At 42.6% G+C, this 21,837-nt stretch overlaps 1 protein-coding gene and 1 non-coding gene across 2 annotated transcripts; one reads left to right on the top strand and one right to left on the bottom strand.

Moving 5' to 3' along the window:
• Positions 1-5,798: 5,798 nt before the first annotated feature.
• On the bottom strand, positions 5,799-7,190 carry Pnma3 (PNMA family member 3). Its single transcript, XM_071606835.1, has one exon. The coding sequence runs from the start codon at positions 7,188-7,190 to the stop codon at positions 5,799-5,801; it is 1,392 nt and encodes a 463-aa protein (XP_071462936.1).
• A 14,273-nt stretch (positions 7,191-21,463) lies between these two features.
• LOC114107181 (U6 spliceosomal RNA) lies at positions 21,464-21,570 on the top strand. The gene has a single exon (XR_003585299.2). It is a non-coding gene; the product is annotated as a U6 spliceosomal RNA (small nuclear RNA).
• Positions 21,571-21,837: the final 267 nt, after the last annotated feature.

Here is a 21,837-nt window from a genome sequence, read left to right as displayed (position 1 = left end):
AGTTTGTTAAGACTTCGATTTCTGTGATAAGGAAGTCAAAAGAGGTGTGGCCAACCAACAGCCACACCTCACTGGTATCAGCTTGGAGACACTTTCCAGTTGATGGCAAAGGAAGGGGAAAATTCAAGAAGCATGTGGCATTCTCACTGAACTGTGGAGTTGGGAGCTACTGAGGCATCTAGAATTTGCAGTCATTGTGTAAGAGAGAAGGAGATCAGACATACAAAGAGTTCCTGAAGACTTCACAAACTTCCCACTGAACCTTTGGCAGCATACTGAGCTCTGCATGCTCAGATTGAGATGCCACAGGTTGGACACAAAACACCTTCCAGAGAGCTACGAACAGAACTACCAGAAATCACACAGTGTTCAGAGACATTCAATTTTGCATTGGCCATAGAGGAGAAACCACATTGAAATCTCTGGACATTCAGTACAGAACAGAGAAAAGCCATACCTTAGGAGAAAGACTCAGCCCTGCAAGATCCACATTAACAAAACATTAGAGTGACCTGAAATTAGAAGAGGGAATACTGAGGAAAGGGAAAGGAATGGGGAGGAATTAGGGGGAGGAACTCAAGAGGGAGTAAGAGGAAGGTTGCATATGATCAAAGCACAATATATGCATGCATAGAAATGTCAGTCAAACCCATTAATTTATACAATTAATATGCAGTAATAATAATAATAATAATAACAACAAGCCTCAAAAAACTCAGGATGGTCTGTATTTTAACAAGTTATACAACTCAATAACAACTGCCTGCTGGAACAGAACTCAACACAAACTTAAGTGAAACAACAAAATCAAGACATTCAACAACCTGACAATCAAAATGTCCACCTCTGTGAAGAATTCCTAGACATTAGAAGGAGTAACATGATCCATAAACAAGGATAAAATGTTTCTGAAGGCCCTGAAATGGCAAGAACTATAGGATTAGCAGATGAGAAATTAAAGATAATTAATGGAAATAAATGTTGTTCCAGAATTAAAAGAATACAAATGAATATAATGAAAAACCAATGAGGAAGAACTCCATCAAAAAAATAACAAGTATAATTAAGAACCAAATAGAATATCTACAACTGAAAAATACCAAAGAGAAAATATGGAACTCTGTAGTAGACCCACAGATACAAAGTCAAATATTTTCTACCAACACCCCAAAAAATCCGTATCAAAAGAAAAGTCTTTTCAAATGCATCTTGACCCCACATCTCACTTATGATACAGAAACTAATTTAGATTCATCCTATGATGAAAAAGCAAAAACCACAAAAATAAAACATAAGACAAAATCTTTACAAATGTGGACCAAGGAAATATTTCTTAGATAGGACCCTAAAAGTGTTAATTATAAAAGAAAAAAATGTTACAGCAGACTACTTCATCTTAATAAAACCAATTTGCTTGTGAATGCATACCATTAACAATATACATGGGGAATATATAACTGGTAGAAAAAATACCAGCACATATATATGACATAGAACTTGTATCCTGAGTATTGTAACAAGTCACATAATTCAATAATGAAAGAGAAGAGGATCCCAGTTGAAAGCTGAGCAAGAGACTCGAACAGGTCCTGCACTAAGGGAGAAAGACAGTTAATAAACAAACATACAAAATGCTCAATATCATTAGCCATCACAGAAATGCTAGTTAATGCAACAACAAAATACCACAATGAGTTCTACAACACAATGCCTGAAATTTCAAAGATGAAAACACAAGATTTTTTTGGAGGACCCCGAGAAACAGGAAACTGTGCATTATGAGTATAAGTGATCACAATAGCTTTGAAAATCTGTGTGAAGTTTCTTATAAAGTTAAATATACTCCTACCCTGTGGCTCTGCCATCCCATTTCTACTTATTTACCCAAGAGAAGGGAAAAATAATGTCCACAAAGGGACTCATGCAAGGAGTGCCTTTTAATCACACAACAGTAACAGTAACATACAATGATAGGAACCTTGAAAATGGGCATGTGCCAAATGTTGAAAATAAATGAGTGCATTGTAGGACCAGCTATAGTGCTTACCAGTTTGGGGTCAATAAAAGTCTTATGGCTGTTTTGTGAGAAGCAACTTGTACTTTACTCTGCCTTCTCCCTAACTCTCTTGTTTGATTCCTTAAACAAATAAAAAGCCCATCAACTAACCAAAACATGCACTCATTATAAATTCAGCTAAATATCACATGTTCTCTTATATATGCACACACACACATATACACACAGACATCCATTACCACACATTCACTCACAATCATGAACTCTTTATACATTTGCACATTCCTTCATATATACACTCAGGACACAGTCAGGTACACTCAGTCATATTCACACATAAGCACACACTATGGCATTCTCACACATCAGCACACTAACACATATTTACTAAGACACTTATACATTTATGTACACTCATAAACATACACTTACACACCAACACACATTCACACACCAACATTCACTCATACTTGAAAACATACATACTCATACTCAAACACACACTAACATACCCACATTCAAACACCATTTCACATGCTAAATCACATATCCACCTGTTTTAGTCAGCTTTTTCACCGCTGTAACCAAAAGGCCTGACAAGAAGAGTTTTAGAGGAGGGGAGGTTTATTTGGTGCTTACAGTTTCAGATGTTCAGTACATACATGACTGACTCCATTGCTCTGGGCCCAAGATGAGAAAGAACATCATGGTGGAAGGGTGGAGGAGGAAAGCAGCTCAGAACATGACCATCAGGAACCAGAGAGAGCTCTGCTCACCAGGAACAATATAAACCCCCAAAGCACACCCCCAGTGACCCACCTCCTGCAGCCACACCCCACCTGTACCACTGAGCTAATTCCTACTAGTGAATTAATGCACTGATTAAGTTAAGCATCTCATAACTCTATCATTTCACCTCTAAATTTCTAGTATTGTCTCACACATGAGCTTTTGGGGGTACATCTCATATCTAAACCATAACCACATACATTCTCTGATATACTGACAGAGATATTCACAAATTAGTAATACTCTCACACCACCACAAATAAAAATGCTTACATACATTCACGCATATTCTTTTTTAAAAAAAATTTTTAGTTGTAGATGGACACAATACCTTTATTTTGTTTATTTATTTTTTATATGGTGCTGAGGATCAAACCCAGTGTCTCACACATTAGGCTAGTGCTCTACCACTGAGCCTCAACCCCCCCCTCCCGTTCATGCATATGCTAACACACACTCATATTGATACTCACAATTCCCCTGCATGCTGAAATTTTAATTCCATATTATACATACATACACTGGTCTTGTTTTGATGTCTAGATCCAACGTGTTGAGTGTTTGGAGCACTTCAAGCCATCATGGGGCTATGGGAACATGGGTCCTGCCTGTTGTCCCCCATCCACCCTTTAATATCTGATCCACTTCTATTTGAAAAGCTCACAGAGTGCCCTAGGGATCTAACCAGTCACCATCTAGATCCACCTAAGTCATGGTCAGCTATGTTTCATCAGGGCCCATAAGCCAGTGACCCTGGGTTGTGATCACTTTGGCAGTTAGTGTACCCCATAGCCTATCTGAAACTTACCTCACACATACCCCATCATTTTAACCCTGCCAAAGTTGTTCCCTCCATTCCACCCTGTCCCTTGCCTAAAGGAAGCAAAAAACTCGGCTGGAATATCCATGAGATTTATTGAAGAGAAACATTTACAGAAACCATTGAAGAGAAGGGATGACAACACCTAAAGGGACTCTTCACAACCACTGGAGGCCACAGGCCGGCCCGCCCCCCCTCCTGGGGCTGCAGAGGAGGAGCCTCCTCTGTCTCCACGCTGGGGCCCTCCCACCACAGCCTCCCTTTCTGAGGACCCAGATGTGCCTCTTGCCAGGACAATGGCCTCTGGCAATGAACACTCACTTCCATTCCGGGAGCCCCCTGAGGGGCTGACTTGCTGTGGGGTGGCCCTTGCCCTGTGGCTGGCACAGAAGGGTCACAGGACACTGGAAAGCATAACAGGGAACACCCCCCCCCCCTAAGCCAAGGAAATTGAGTCACAAGGAACAACGGGGGTGGAACGTCAAAGCACAGTCCCTGGCCCTCCCCCTCCATCTAAGGTCCAGTGCTTCCTGCCCGAGGGGAGGCCGCGGTCTTGATCACCGAGGGGGTGAGCGTCCACCACGCCCTCGCCGTCCATCCTTCCCGCCGGCTCCCGTCTCCGACTCCTGGGGACTGGGCTCAGGGCCTCCTGGGAGGAGCTGCTCAGAGAAGAACACACACACATCTCCACGAGAACAAGCGGCAGGCAGCTGGCCTAGATCTACACCGAGAAAGCAGAGGTTGAGCTCACGACACTGGACAGGAGCGAGCAGAGCCTTGGCTCGCCCGGAAGCTCACGGCACGTGCCCGGGCCTGGAGGTGGCCGGCCGCGAGGGCGCGGTCCTCTGCCCGGGGCTGACACACACCTCACGGCTTTGCACAGGAACGATGGCTAGCGTGGGGGTGGGCGTTTGCCTGAGGTGGGTCACTATGGGGCTTACAGATAAGGCGGGCTTCCAGGGACAGGGACAGGAGCACCCTGTCCCGGGGACGGTGAATCGGGTTGGGGTTTTGCCTGCTGGGAGAGCCAGGCAGCTGGCACCCTTGAGATGGACTCTCTTCCCCGACGTCTCCCAGTCCAGTGCAGGTGGCAGGTGTATTCAGGTGCCCTCATCCAGGCTATGGATGGCCGATCAGTAGTGCTTCAAGGCTGGCCACCCTAGGCTGGCCGGGTTTGGGGCTGACCCTGGGTTGGCAGCTCTTGAATTGTGAGTTGCCAAGCCAGGCCCCAGTTCTCCCTGCTTGCTCTCTCCACTTCTCCAGTGGTCCTGCACAGACAAAACAGAACAAACTGCCCCCCTCCAAGTCCTCCCTCATCCTCCTCCCACTCCTTTTCTACCTCCTCCTGTTTGGAGCAAAAGCTGCCTTCTATATCCACTCACTCCTAAGCCAGCTCTGGGTGCACTGACCTAGTGGGTGCCAGTGCCCCCACCTAGGGGTCTTCTTAGTCTTTGGTGTCCTTGCCCATACAGCCCTGTCAGGCTGCAGGAAAGGAAACTGCCTCTGGGATGGTGCTGGGCTCCCAGGGCTTTGGGGTCTGGAGACCCGGCCTTTATGGGCGGAAGGGCTCAAGGGTACTGCCTTCCTGGGGCTCCCCTAGAGCAGTATAGATGATCCTGAAGACAGGTTGGACCCTGCGACCTCCCCTGCGGAGCATTACTTCTCTCTCTTCGAGCTCTTCCTCAGAGGTATTGGCTCCTTCTGACAAGGATGGCCCCGGGGCAGGCTCCCCCATGCTCCATGTATCCTGGTGTCTGGTTGGCATCGTTAGCTCTGAGTCTGTAGTGTGGGAACTTGGAGGTGGCCAGATGACATTGCAGACACGCATGTCAGAGCCCACCGTCTCACCGTCTTCATACTCTATATCGCTGGAGTCTCTGTGTGAGGCTTGAGATTCCCATGTGCAGGGTGTGGCAGCTCCCTGCTTGGTACTCTGGCACCCCTTTATGATCCTGTGATGGACCCTCACTGAGTTGCATGAAGTCTGATTTGGGTTCTTGGAGTCCCTTCCCACTGGTAGAGGGTGACAGGGTTCAGTCTGGACCTGATTGCTCTGTCCTTTTTCCCTACTGAAACCCTCTGCTCTTTGTCTGACCTGCCTCTGCCCATTCTTCAAATTTGTTGTTTGTGTCCTAGGCCTGTGATAAGAATTGTTGCCCTGTTTTCCAGAGCCTACTTGGCCTTGGACTTGGGATGGCTCTTGTCCCAAGCCCGGCTCCCGTTTCCCAAATTAATTGCAGCCTGTCTCTTCTGCTTCACCAAGGGCAGATTGGGAGGGTTGAAACACTGTGCCCTGATGTGGCCATCTTCCCCACAGCCATAGCAGAATGTGTGGTGTTTCCGTTTTCTTGATCCTCTAGAGCCAGCCCTCATCACACCTCCTCTCCGGTGTTGGCCTCTGCCCCTCCAGCGTCGAGAACCCTGGGAAGGCCTTGCCTCAAGAGTATTGCCAAGGGCAGGGACAAACGCTGCCCTGACCCCACCAACTCTGGCAGATGGCCTTGGGCCTATTTCCAACCCTTCCAGAATCTCCCTCTCCGGACCTATGGTGGCCTCCCACTCCTCCTCCTCACGTAGGAGCTTTACCAGGGCCAGGAAACCAGGCGGCTTCCTGCGCTGTTTCATCAGCTTAAGCTTCTCTCGAAGTTTGTCAGGAAGGGTGGCCCCACCTAAGATGCGTTTCAGGCGTGTCTGATTCACATTCCTCCGGGATACTGCATTTTTCTCTACAGCTTTTTGAAGCAGGGGTTCCAACCGTACCACAAAGCTAGAGACTTTCTCTCCTGGCTCCTGATAGGCCTTACAAAATTTCACCTGTGCAATTTTTCTGCTCTCCACAGGTCCAAATACCTGCTGCAGGGCTGCTAGGCACTCCTCCACTGTGATGGCAGCATTGTTGGCACGCAGCACACTGACCACCTGGAGAGCAGGGCCCCGCAAGCATTCCATCAGCCTCCTCCTCTTTTCCCCCTCGGGCACCTGCCACATCTGTAGCATCTCAGTGGTGTGCTCAAGCCAGGCATCAAAGGCCAATGCCCCTGGGATAGATATGGTGTTCCCAGAAAACACTCTTAGTTCTCGGTATAGCATTTGTTCTAGCAGAGGTTGCACTGCTGCCCCCAGGGTCTGGGCCCAGGTCCAGAAATCTGGTGATATAGCCAATCTGGGAGCTGCACAATTAGTGCAGGACCCAAGGACTCTGTTCATGTCTGACACGGACCGCCTCTCCTCCTCTAAGAAGCGGTTCAGTCTATTGAGAAATTCTCCATCAGTATTTCGAGGTTTTACAATCACTTCCCAGGGTCCCCCCTTCCCTGGTATTTCCCTGGGGACCAAAGCATAGTCAAAATCTTGTGCAAGCTCCAGTAGAAAGGCTTGGGCATTCTCCTCCCTCCTAAACATTCTGCCAATAACCCTATATCTGCCCAGATGCCTGAGAGCCTCCTGGAGAGTCTCTTCAAATTCATCCTCACTACAGTCCTCAGGAATTCCCAGGATCAACATGGACCTCTGGGTGTCCAAATGCTCCCCCCTACACCAGTCCTGCAACAGGGTCAATGGCATGTTCCCGAACTTCAGCAGATTCTAATTTGGGGGTGGGTGATCAGGATGTGGGCACATAAATATATCAGCCAACTCCCAGGACGACTGCAGCCCACCCAGGTCTCCACAACCTGTGAATGCGAACGGGGCGACAGCGAGGTTAATGCCCAACCCCCCACTCCCACCCCAGCCGCCCCTCGTGCCCCGACCCCCGCCCCACCCCGCGAGGGTTCCCGCGGGCCACAGCACCCTCCCACGCCGCCCCCCGCCCCGCGGGCTGCTGTGGCTGGGCCGGCGCGGGCGGAGGGCCGCGGGGTCTCCCTGGCCCGAGCGGCCCCTCCCGGGGTACGGTACCTCCTGCTGGGGCGGGGTCCTCCCTGGTCCGGGCCCCGGCGGCGCGGGCTCCTCCGGGCTGAGCAGAGCGGCGGCGGCGGGGTCGGTCGCCCCTCGTTCCCTCGCCCTGTCGCTGGCTCTGCGTCCAGTTCTCGCTCTCCCGGCGCGGCACGTGGGCCAGTGCGCCGGCGCCTGCTCGCCACCGCTCTCTGCAGTGCGGACGCGGGGCGGGGGCGCGGTGGCGGTGGAGCGCGGACCCTCCGCGTCGCCCCGGAGACCGCCGGGCCATTGGCGCGCACGGGTCACGCGGCCGGGCTGTCGCCGCCGCCGCCGCGGGCACCCAGGGACCGCGGGTGACGTCACCTGCTCCTCCTCCCTCCCCCGCCTCCGCCCTGGCACAGGTGGAGCCCCCCCGGGGGGGAGGGGGTGTCTGGGTGTCGGTGTCTGGAGACCCCACGCCTTTGGCTCTCCCCACCCGGTCCGTCTGGGTCCAGCCCTGTCCCCTGCTCCTCCTGGATGTGCCCTCCGGGGCGCCAGCACGGCGAGGGGGCTGCGCCCAAGGTGTCCTCTAGGAAGCGGCCTGGGGTGGGCCCACCAGCTCTGCGTTCTGGCCAGGGGTGGGGAGCAGGCTCTCAGGGGCTTCTTTGCCTGCAGTCCTTGATTCCATCCCCACCCAGGATAGGATTGTTCTGGTCTCTGGGCCAGGCCAGGGCACCAGGTCCAGGTGTGATTCCATGAAGTAGATGCGGCATGCGCTCATGTGCACAAACCTGTGCTCAGGTGTGTTAATGTGTGCTCATCACCCCACCCCATCAAAGCTTTGGGCAATGCCCATCCCACTGGAAGAGACCACAGGGCTGGGGCCATGGAGGGTACACAATGGGTCTATGTGCTTCACTGCCCTGAGTGTCAGTGACCAGCCCATAGGAAGATCTGCCATGGCCTTTCATGGTCTGCACACTGCACATTCACGGTCTTGGGAGGCTGTTTCCTGGACTTGAAGCCCCACCCTTTGGGACTGCCTAGTCTTCCTGGCTCTTAGCAGGCTACTTATATATTAGTTGTGTTCCAGGGCAGCAATTAAATGAGGAAGAGACTGTCTGTCCTTCATTAAGAGCCCTCATACCAACCCCGTGTTCTTTGTGCTCCTGCCTGTTCTGCCATCTCCATCCTGGCCTCCCATGGGCAGGCCTCCAGCCCCTCTCCAGCCTTCTGTTGGGACCCACTTATCCAGCTGGGTCTGGGAACCCAACTTATATAGGGATGTGGCAGAGAACTGCCCACATTACTTCAGTCTCTCATTGTAGTTGTCAGTGGTCCACTTGTTGGCCTGCCAGTTGTGACTTCCCTGGTCAGACTAGATTTTCTCATTTCCTTCCTCTCTTCCTTCCTTCCTTCCTTTTTTGCTTTCTTTCAGCTGTACTGGGAATGCAACACAGTGTCTTGCACATGCTGAACATGTGCTGTATCACTGAGCTACATCTTCAGCCCTTTTAAAAGTTTTATTTCTTGTGTTTTTATTAGTGCATTATAATTATTTTTTTTAATTTATTTTTTTATTGGTTGTTCAAAACATTATAAAGCTATTGACATATCATATTTCATACATTAGATTCAAGTTGGTTATGAACTCCCAATTTTACCCCAAATACAGATTGCAGAATCACATCGATTACACATCCACATTTTTACATAATGCCCTATTAGTAACTGTTGTATTCTGCTACCTTTCCTATCCTCTACTATCCCCCCTCCCTCCCCTCCCATCTTCTCTCTCTACCCCATCCACTGTAATTCATTTCTCTCCTTGTTTATTTTCCCATTCCCCTCACAACCTCTTATATGTAATTTTGTATAACAATGAGGGTCTCCCTCCATTACCATGCAATTTCCCTTTTCTCTCCCTTTCCATCCCACCTCATGTATCTGTTTAATGTTAATCTTTTCTTCCTGCTCTTCCTCCCTGCTCTGTTCTTAGTTGCTCTCATTATATCAAAGAAGACATTTGGTATTTGTTTTTTAGGGATTGGCTAGCTTCACTAAGCATAATCTGCTCTAGTGCCATCCATTTCCCTGCAAATTCTATGATTTTGTCATTTTTTAGTGCAGTGCATTATAATTATACAGAATAATGTGGTCCATTGTGACATTCATATATGCACAAAAGATAATTTTACTCCAATTAATTCCCCAGTGGTTCTCCTTTCCCTCCCTACTTTCTCTACTGTTTTGATCTTTCTTTTATTTATTTACATGTATATGTTGTTGATGTGTCATAATCATACATAAAAAATTGGATTTATCATAATGTATTCATACATGTATGTAGCACAATTTGGTCGATTTTGTTCTCAAGTTCTTCTGCTTTCCCTCCCTTTCTCCTTCCTCCTTGATTCTTTTCCTCTCCTCTATTCATCTCTTTTTAAATTTATTTTTTCTCTCTAGCTTCCACATGTGAGGAAAAAAAATTGACCCATGACTCTCTAAGTCTGGCTTACTTCCCTTAGAATGATGTTTTCCAGTTCCATTCATTTACTTAAATTTTATTTTGGGACAGGGTCTCCCTATGTTGCCCAGGCTGGCCTTGAACTTGGGATCTTCCTCAGCTTTCTGAGTATCTGAGACTACAGGCATATGCCACCACACCTGGCTAGACTAGATTCTTAAAGTGTCTGTGTAACAATGATTTCATTTATTCCTTACCAGAACAATGTGAGGTGTATGTTGATATTATCCTTTTTTAACTCATGAGCCTCAAAGGGCTGAAGAGATATATTCAAGTTTACACACCTTACTGCAGGTAGAATTGACACTGAATAGGACCTTCTCAGAATTGCTTTGAAGGTCAAGTATGTGTATATAATTCCTTAGAAACATCTAAAAGGTCATCAGAATCTATCTTTCTCACAAAACACTCATACAGGGGCTCGGTCTGGGTCTGGGGCTGGGGCTGGGGCTCAGCAGTAGCACACTTGCCCGGCATGTTTGAGGCACTGGGTTCAATTCTCAGCACCATATATAAATATATAAATAAAATAAAGGTCAACTAAAAAATTAAAAAAAAAAACAACACTGACATACAAATTTCCAAATCAATATTTGGTGCTCCTAGGAAAGGCAATGAAATAGAATAGATGTCTGATAGAAAGGATATGGGGGAAATGGTACACTCATACATTGGTGGGACTGTAAATATAACCATTATGGAAAGCAGTATGGAGTTTCCTCAAAAAACTAGGTATGGAACCATCATTTGACCCAGTTTCCCCACTCTGCAGGTTATATATCCAAAGGGTTTTAATCAGCATACTACAGTGATGCAACCACATCAATAGGTACAACAGTTCAATTCACAATAGCTAATCTATGGAATCAGCCTAGTGCCCTTCGGCAGATGAATGGATAATGAAAATGTGATACGTACACACGATAGAGTATTACTGAGTCATAAAGAAGAATGACTCTATGACATCTGCCAGTAAATGGATGGATCTGAAGACTATCATGCTAAGTGAAACAAGCCAATCCCCCCCACAAAAAATTCAAATGTTTACTCTGATATGTGTAAGCTAACCCACAATAAGGGGGGTAGAAGTTCAGCAAATTAGACAAAGGGTAATGAAGAGAAGAGATAAGGGAGAAGGGATGGGAAAAGGAAAGATAGTAGAATGAAGTTGATATAACTTTCCTATGTGCACATATGAATATACCACAGTGAATTTCACCTTCATGTATATCCACAAGAAATTAATTTAAAAAATAACTATGGGTAAGTGGTAGAAAGATCAACAAATGGAAGCGAACAGGGAGTGGGGAGAGGGTAGGGCAGGAGAGGTAATGGAGTCTGAATTAGAACAAGATATATTCCATGTTTTTATAATTATGTCAAAATGGATTCTACTGCCATGTGTAACTATAAAAATAAAAAATGTCACAAAAAAGAATAGCTGTCTAAAAGCCTCAAACTCTGGTCATAGCTTTGCCATTCCATGCATTAAACTAGTCCCAAACTAAATTTTCATCTACTCAGCTTCTGGGTCAGAAGTGGAGTCTCAGAGAAATGACACTACTGATCCAAGGCCAAACAGTGATAAATGGCAAAGTTGTGAGACGTCAAGTAGTGTCAAATAGTCAAGTAGTAGATTCTACTAGTGTCAAGGCAGAGGACCATGCCAAGAATTTCTCCAGAAAGGAGTGTGTGGAAATCCCAGTCAGGTACAGTGATCAGTGGATGTTCTGCACACCAGGAAAAGAGGATTTGGGAACACTAGGATTCAGGCAATAGATAAGAATGTTTGGTTTGAGAAGTTTTTGAACATTTTTGTAACTGAAGTTACTCTTAAAGCCAGTGGAACTGTCTTATTTGCATTTATGTCCTCATCACCTTGTATCATAGCTAACATTTGGTCAACTTGTAGAGTGAAAAGTATAATAGACTGTGGGGGAGCCAAACTCCACTGGAATAGCCTTATCCTGGCTTAGACCAGTATAACAGGGTCACTCAGAAGACAGGTTCATGGGCTCCACTCTGAGAAGTCTAATCTGCCGAGTCTGAGACTGTCCTGGGAATTTTTTATAAGAGCATCTGATAATTAAATTAAAAATACATTCCAAGTATTTAACACAAAAAAGTAAAATGAAAAGTGCAACCAATGCTTTATACATATTGCCTGGATTAAGATCTAAAACTGCTGCTGAGGTATGCCCCTTTTATATTGCCTTCCCAGTTGTCTCCCACTCTCTCCCCCATAGAGGGAAACATGATCCTACATTTGCATTTCCTTGTGGTAAATTTTACTGCAAAAGAATATATCCTTGAACAATTGGCAGGTTTGTGTTTACCTGCTTAAAACTTTACATAAATGGCAGTATATTCTCATTGTTCATCCATTTTATTAATCATTATGTCTATAAAAATTACCATTGTGATACATGAAAATCCAGTTCATCAATTTTTATGTTTAGTATTTTATTTGTGCTGTGTACACAAATTTATTTACCAATTTCCCCATTGACAGAGTTTTAAGTTGTTTCCCCTTTTTACCTATCACAACAAAAATTAAAAATATACTTGGAGAATTTCACTAGGTTTTATACATAGCACAAGCATTGATGGATCAGACTATCTTCAGTTTTAAAAGGTATTGCCAAATTGGTTTCTGGGTTGTCTTACCAATTTATGGCTCCATCAAGCTCCATATCATCACCACTATTTCATATTACTCCTAACTGAGGGGTTTCAAACGTGATCTCTTTGCCCTTTTATTTAGAATTCCTTGGTTATGAATGTAGTTTAATACCTTGGTTAGGGGGACATTTCTGTTTGAAATTCTTAGTAGTTTCTTTCCCACATTTCTCAATAAGATTCCTTCTTTTTCTAACCTTTCATATGAATTCTTCATTTGGTCTGGATATTTCTTCCCATTAAGTTCCTATTGTTGTGTGACCAATTACTCAAAATATCCACACTCACAAGTTCATGAGTCAGAATCAGGGGAAAGTTTAGCTGGGTAGTTATTTTTTGGGATCTCTTATGTGGATGCAGTAAATGTGAATTAACAGTCTAATGCTCAACCGGGATGGACACCCAAGACGGTTCATTCCCATGGATGGCATTGAGTCATATTTTTGGTACTCACAGTTAAGAGCATCTTATTTTTTACAGATGTTCAGATTACAATAGCTCCTTTTGAATCAATGGAGATTTTTGTTTGGACTTGAAGAAATTTCTGTGGGAGGGTACATAGATGGACAGAAAGTGTCCCTCTTAATTTAAAATTGTTATGGACCAAATTGTGTCTCCCCCGCCCCAATCTTCAAAAGGTGAAGTCCTTACCCCCAGTAGCTCAGGATGTGAACTTATTTAGAAATAGGGTTATTATTTATGTAATTAGATAAATTAACAAGAGGTCATACAGGTATGGGGCAGGCCCACAATCCAATATATATGGTGTCCTTATAAAAAGGGGAAATTTGAACACAGAGGTATGCACACAAATAAGCACCACGTGAAGATGAAGGAAATAACACCAAAGATTGCCCTTAAAAATACAGATGCTAGGAAAGAGACCTGAAAGGGATGATCCCTCACCACCCTCAGAAGGATCAACCCTGCCAATATCTTTAGTTTGGACTTCTGGCCTCCAGACAAAATATTTCTGTTGTTTTAGCCACCTACAGTGGCACTTTGGTATAGCCACCTTAGGAAACAGTAAGTTAAGCCCCACATTGTCTAAGGGTAAAATGCTGAAAGTTTTATGAACTAGAATGAGTAATAGATGGTATAAGTAGCTAATATTAAAGATACATAAGAGCTAGTATACAGCAAAAGAATATTAATGTGATAAAAGAAGAATCTTTTGCACATTATATGGAAGTCATGATTGGTACTATCTGGTTGCCTATTTATTTGCCTTATTGTGCTCTCTGTTCCTGACCAACAGAAAACCAGAGGCCCATGAGAAAAAGGCCATTCTGGACCTTAGGATGGTATAGAATCACAATCATGAAGTTGTTAAAATCATAAAATTCCCATGCAGACAGTCATTCATTCATTATGTGTCAAAGGGAGGAAAAGAATAAAAAGCTGGTTCAAAAAAGATGTGAAGAATTCATGTTTGCGGGGAAAGGAATGATGAGATCAATTGCTAAGTCAGATTCAAAACTGACTTATGCCCAACATGAGACAATAAGACAATGGAACTTTGTTGTTATATTTTCTCCTATTCAAGGAAAAATGATACCCTATTTACCTAATAGGATTGTAAAACATCTGGGCTCCAGTTAATCTTTAGTAAATCAATGTTATATTTCTGGTAACAGTCAAGTAACTCCAGAATTAGCAATTTCTCTCTCCCAATGTAAAAGAGCATAGTTCTCATTTTAAATCAATATGCTTTATTTTTAACAGTTTTAGGTTCGAAGTAAAACTGAACAGAAAGAAGGTGTCGCCATACCTCCCTATGCCCACACATACAACCTCCTCCACTATTGACACCCTGTACCACAGTGGTACATTTGTTGCTAATAATGAACCTACATTGACACATTGTCATGAAGTCAAAGTTCATAAGGGTTCACTGTTGATGCTGTATATTCTGTGAGATTTGGTTTATATATATAATAACATACATCCTCCACTGTAATATCATATAGAATCCTTTCAGTGCCCTAAAAATCCTCTGTGTTCTGCCTATTTATCCTTCCTCCCATTCCTGTAAATCACTGATCTTTTCACACTCTCCATAGATTTCCCTTTTCCAGATAATCATATAGTGGGGATCATATAGTCCGTACTCTTTTTAGAATGGTTTCTTTCACAGTAATCTGCATTTAAGTTTCTTCCATATTTTTCCTGGCTTAATCATGTTTCATTTTAGTGCTGAATAATGTTACATTGTAAGGATGCACCATAGTTTATTAATCTATAATAATTGACATATAGATTAATGCTATTCCAATCACCACATTGGTGAAAGACATCTTGGTTGCTTTCAAGTTTTGGCAATCATGAATAAAGCTGCTATAAATATTCCACATGCATGCTTTTGTGTGGACAAAAGTTTTCAATTCATTTTGGTAAAAATCAAGGAGTATGACTACCAAATCAGATGGTAAGAAACTGCCAAAATCTCTTCCAAAGTAGCTGCAGCATTTCATATTATTAGCAGCAATGATTGCATTCCTGATACTCTATATCCTTGCTGGCATTTGGTGTTGTCAGTGTTCTGGATTTGGGCCTAAGAGTTGTGTAATAAATCTCATCTTTGTTGTAACTTGCATGTCCCTAATCATGTATGATGATGAACATCCTTTCATGTGCTTACTTACCATCTGTATATCATCTTTGGTGAAGTACTTGTTCATTTTGTGCATATTTTTTAATTTACTTGTTCATTTTCTTATTGTTGACTTTTAAGAATTCTTTGTATTTGTTGTATAACAGTCTTTTATCAGATGTATTTTTACAAATATTTTCCCCAGTCTATGGCTTATCTTTTCATTCTATTTATATTTTCTTTCACAGAGCACAGAGCACAAAGTTTTAATTTCAATGAAGTCCAGCTTATCAATTGTTTCTTACATAAAGTGTGCTTTTGGTGTTGTATCTAAAGAGTCATGGCCATACATAAGATTTTCTTACATGTTATCTTCTGTAAGTTTTATAGTTTTGCATCTTATATTTAGGTCCATAATCCATTTCAGTTGGTTATCATGAGGGATATAAACCTTGAAGTCAGATAGTGTCAGTCTTCTGACTTTATTCTTCTCTTTTCATATTATGATGGCTATTTATTTTGGGTCTTTTGCTTCTCCATATAAACTTTAGAATCATTTTTCTGATACCCACAAAATAATTTGTAGGACTTTGATTGGAATAGTCTTGAATCTATATGTCAAGTAGGGAATAATTAAAATCATGACAATATTGAATCTTCCTAAATTTGAGAGGTTATTTTTGTGGTTTCAATCATTTTCCTGCAGAATGGGGAGGAGCATATAACTGTTATATTTCAGTACTCTGGAGTCCAGAATAGTGCTTAGAATGGAGGTACTATTGAAAAAAATATTTAGATGTATCATGAAGAGAAATAAGCAGAAAATAAAAATTAGCTATTGAACTGTTTCAAAGTAGGAAAAAATGGGCAATGGTTTCATGGAAGAGAAACATGGAGGGATAGAATATAGGTTCACTCAAATACTTGCACCTTCGTGAAAAACAAGAACAAAAGATTTTGTATAATAACCATGTGCCATTATATTTCATACAACTTGCAGGGTTATGTGAAGAGCTTTGGACTTCAGGGGCCTTTGGTATTTGTCCTGAGAGTAGATGAAGTTTCTCCTTATTTCGGTCCGGCCAGTTGGGATCACCATGATGGCCATTCTAAAGCACAGAATAAATTGGAGGGTTCCCATGAATGAAGTTGACCTTGACACTTCTGGGGAAGATATAGGAGGTACAGGGTTGGTATAAGCTTTGTGTCTGACTTTTCATTTCTGGTTCTCTTGTGTAGTGTACCACGTAAACTAGAAATACTGGGTTTCTTGTTAGTCGTCGGGTTCTGTGGTCTGGATATGTTCCCCAAATTCAAGTTTTGGAAGTTTGATCCCAGTATAGTGGTATTAGTAAGTAAACCCTAATGAGAGCTGATTGGGTCATGAGGAAAGATCCCCAGAAGAGGCAGCTGACCACATCTGAGGAAGAAGAAGTTGTCTTTCTTCTTCTTGTGTTTTTATTTTCCTGTTGAGAAGTCCTGTTAGTGCTCTTTGCCTCATGGTTTCAACTTTATCTTTTGCACTTTCTGGGACAGTTCCTCAATGCTAACTTCAAGGTGTTTAATTTAGTCAACAGTCATCAGTCTTTCTGTTAAGTTTTGTTCTTATTTTGGGGCAACATAGTTTAAAATTTTCAAGAATTCTGATTACTTATTTTCAAGTCAGACTCTAGTGTTCTCCAGGTTTACAGAACTTGACCTGCCCCTGATTAATGCTGTCATCATGGAATGGGTTAGTTATTACAATAGTGGGTTAAAAAATGAATCCAGTCCTCAAACTTTCCTTTTCACAGGTACTCATTAGCCTTTTTGCCTTTCCACAACGGGTTGACTCAGCCAGAAGACCCTCACCAGATACTAGAACCATGCCCTTGGACTGCCCGGCCTTCAGAATTGTGAACTGAAGAAATCTTTACTGTTTATAAATTACTGTGATATCCTGTTATAGTGGGAGAAATGAGCCAAGACACTGGAGAAGACCTTAATTTTCTCATTTTTTAGATGTCATTTTGCAAGAGGTGCTGAATTCACAGACCAGTGTGGTTTTCAGTCCAAACACTCCTTTCACTGTCTTAGTAACACTTCTAAATTTTTCTATTACTTCTAATGTCAACAGTGGCTGCTGGCAACCAAGCAATCTGGAGATGGAAACACATCCTGTAAGTTTAGCCATCACAACAAACAACCATTTGATTTCTCAAAAGAGAAAACAGGAAAAATAAAGTCATCTTCTTCCTATTGAGATGCAGAGAACTCTCTTTCCTGGGGGCTTACACTTCTCTTCCACTTTGTCTCCCTTCTGTGTTCTCCAGCAGGTAAAAGGCTATTACAGAGCATTGTAACTTGGCTAAATCCACTTTAACTCTGGTTGGGAAATTTGGAAGGACTGTGGTTTGCCCACAGTCAGACAGTATATGAACCATGCACACATACTCTTCACATGAATCTGTGAGAATTCTCTTCTGTTTCCACAATCCTGTGGGAAGAGCACTTCCCTAGTTGTCCAGGTTGGTGATGAGCTCCAAAAGGCCCATCCCCAATAACTCTGAGCTCTCCTTACTTACTACCCCCTCTACCAATCTGAGAGTTGATTCCTGATAGTGAGACATCCTAGTACAACACATGTCCTAGAGTCTAGCCCCAGGCCACCATGAGGTTCAAGTTAAAACTTCCTCCTGCTACCACCTATGAAGTGAATGCTGCAACTCAGAGATGCCATCTAGTCCTGCCTATAAAGTTGTTTTAAAAAAATAAAGAAAAGTCTCACGTGCTAGGCAAGTATTTCCATTAAATACTGAAATTGGAAAAAAACAAAAAACAAAATAAGAGTTAGGAAGATGGTGGAGTGGACTAGGCAGCAATCCCTGACCCCTCCACATCCCAGAAAGTGGTGAATGAACAGCTGACCAGAGGGATGTTCAACTCAATATTGAAGAGTTTGAGACTTGTAGAGACTTGAAGTTTGGTTATTGGTGCAAAAAATAGGGGCAGAATTCCTTGATCCTTAACCTGTGCCAGGGTGGAGTCAGGGAAGAGAGATAACAGGAAGATGGAGATGAAAAGCACATATGCATACTTCTTTAACAACAACTGGAAAGAAAAGCAAAACAAATTAAAATTGGACAGGAACATAAAAGATAGTGAAGGAGATCAAGCCATTTAACCCAAATTGTGGACTGATAGCCATGGCAGCCATTTTGTAGAATCTACAGCTAACTAGCTTCCTTGGAAGAAAATAAATCAACTCAGCTTCTCCTCACCTTTAGATAGCAATAAATAGAACCAGAGAGGATGCTTCTGAAACAGGTTGTCTCAGTAATCCACCTAGAAGGAACTTGCAGAGAGATCGATGCTAGCTAAAAATTACTGAAACCCTGTACCCATCATCACAGAAAAGGTGAATGGAGTGGAGAAACTCCCAGAATTAATCACTCCTGAGGAGTGCTAACCTTAACTCAGTGCTCAATACAGCATCCACAGTAGCTCAGGCAAAGATGAGCCAGGTAACATCCCATCCCCATCATGGTGACCAATAAAACCCCTTTGAGCTATACCAGCCAGGATGGAGGCTTTGGTGCCATAGAAGGCCCACAGAAAGCCTGGACCTTCAGGCTCCACAGTACTAGACAGGCACAAGGTTCATGCCCCAAGGAGATTACTGTGAAGGGGAGCAGGCCCCTGTGATTCACCACCATGAGCAGTGACAGCTCAGACATAGGCCAACCAACTCAAAGTCACAGAGATGGTACCCTGATGATCTATATCAGCCTAAGCAGAGGCTTCTGCAACAAAGCCCATGGACAGCCCATGCTCAAGGGCCCCACAGTTGCAGACTTAGGTCGCACCCTTCCAGGGGATACCCAGCAGATGACAGCAGAAACCAGTGGTTCATAACTGTGGATAGTGGGAGCTCAGATGCAGGTGAGTCAACTGACTTTATATCTCATTAATAGGGATAGTACCTCAGTGATCTACATCAGTAACGGGGGATACTTTTGCACCTCAGATCATCCAGCAAGAGCCCACAATCACAGGTCTCATTTTTGGAGACAGCCACATGTCTCTATGCCACTTTAAAAAAGACCCTGTGGACAGGAGTAAGTGCACAGCATCTCATAGAAATCAGAGTGACAGCCCTGAGCCTTGCATCCTATGCTCCTGTACCCAACAGAAATAGCCAGCAGATGAAACAGATTATTCTCTGCACATGTGACCTCAGACCCCAGAATGACAAATAAGAACTAGCTGATGAGAAATCTATAATACCCTATAGCTCCTGTACCGCAGCACCTATAAGAGAATCCAAAGCTGTAGAGTGATAGGTACCTTCTAAAAGTACCAAATCCTGATGAAAGCCAAACCAGGAATACCCAATAAGAATTTTCTCCACCTTGTCATGGATTACTATAAGTAGCTCTAATATCAGTTTTGATCATACATATGTTACTCTTCATTTTGATTTGACAGTTGTTTTCCTAGTATTTCATATGCCTCCAATACATGATTGTATTTTTCTAACATTTTAAAAGTATTATTTGGAATCATCCTGTTTTCCTAGCTCAGATTTACATTTGTTCCCTTAGTCTCTCTTCTCTCTCTGACATTACCTGCTACTCCCTCAACCAAACCTGCTTGATACTTTTCTTTTTTTAACCTTGGTTTATATTATTCTCTTCTATTCTTTCTTTCTTTTTGCTTATTCTTTTCTTTCTTTCTTCTTACTTTCTTTCTTCCCTTTTTCTTCCTTTGCACAATTATATAATGCAACAGTAAATTTACTGACTTTGATAATTAATTTCTCATCCTCTTCCAGAACATTTCTACAATTTTATACTTGGATTAGAGGAAATGTGGAGAACAATATCAACAAGTTTTCATATTTCCTAAGACTAATTAGTACAAGGCTTTGCTCTGAAATGATTATACTTAATACGGTTCAGTGTCTTCTTTCAAGGTGGTGCTGATATGGGGAAGAGCAGAAGACACACATCAAGTGAAAGTATCAATACCTGGATATTCACCCAGCCAAGAACTTTTTTTCTTTCTTTCTTTTTTTTTTTTTTTTTTTTTTTTTTTGGTACTAAGGATTGAACCCAGGGGTGCATTATACTGAGCCATATCCCCAGCGCATTTTTAATTTTTATTTTGAGACAGGGACATGTTGAGTTGCTTAGAGCCTTCATAAGTTGCTGAGACTGGCCTTAAACTTGTTATCCTCCTGGGTCAGCCTCCTGAGCTGCTAGGATTACAGGTGTCCACCGCCACATAACTAGCCCAGGACTCTTAAGAGAAAAGAACTCACTAAATAGTCCCTTGCATAAAAGTAGAAACAATAATCATCTCAGAATATGGGTAGACATACAAGCAATATGAAAAAGCAAGGGAACAAACCACCTCAAACAGCACCACAACATTTCAACAATTGATCCCATTGACAACACAATGGAGGAAATGTTGAAGAAAGAATTTGGAAAGTTCATAGTGAAGATATTCAATAAGATAAAATAAAATGTAAGAAATTAACTTAGAAAGAAAATACAAGAGGTAAAATATCATTTAAATAAAGAGATAGAGATTCCAAAAAAGAACCAAACAGAAATCCTAGAAATGAAAGACTCAATAAATCAAATTTACAATTCAATGGAAAGCCTCGCCAATAGATTAGACCACATTGATGACAGATTCTCTGTCATTAAAGACAAAGTACATAATCTTCAATATAAGGTCAACTGATACTAGGATTGCTGCATGTATACACATGGATGTATAACCAATGTGATCCTGCAATCTGTACATGTGGAAAAATGAGAATTCATACCCTATTTGAATCAAATGTATGATATGTCAAGATCATTGTATTGTCTTGAGAAACTAATAAAAAATTAAAAAATAAATTTAAAAAAATAAGGTCAACAATAAAGAAAGGATGTTAAAAGACCATGACAAGAATATTCAAGAAATCTGGGATAACATTTAGAGACCAAATCTAAGAATCATTACCACATGGTCAAAGATTCCAAAATACAAACTAAAGGAATGCACGGTTTTTCAATGAAATAATATCAGAAAAATCTCCAAAATCCTAAGAAATAGATGGAAATCCAAATACAATAGGCCTATAGAACACCAAATAGTCAAGATCAAAAAAAGATTCTCTCAAAGACATAACTAAAATGCCTAACAGTGCTCCCTTTGGCAGCACATATATTAGACTTTGGAAAATACAGAGAAGATTGTCATGGCTACTCCATAAGGATAGCACACAAATTTGTGAAGTGTTCTATATTTTTCTGCCCCTACCACCAATGTCACAGAAATAACTAATACGGTGGAAGCTACAGACAATACATATTGTTTCATTTTTTTGCCAGACACAATTCATAATTATTTACTGTTTTTACTGAAGGAAATTGCTAGTCCTACTATTTCTGAATATTGGACCAATTAACACTGTAGATATCAAAATAGGAATTAAGTACCTAGTATACTGCTAAATATTATTTGCATAGATTGTTATTATTATTGGGCTCTCCCCAATCTGTGAGGTACTAATAACA

The sequence above is a fragment of the Marmota flaviventris genome, chromosome X, assembly GCF_047511675.1.
Source record: "Marmota flaviventris isolate mMarFla1 chromosome X, mMarFla1.hap1, whole genome shotgun sequence".
NCBI lineage: Eukaryota > Metazoa > Chordata > Mammalia > Rodentia > Sciuridae > Marmota > Marmota flaviventris.
Note: the sequence above shows the minus strand (reverse complement) of the source record. Positions and strands in the feature narration are given on the sequence as shown.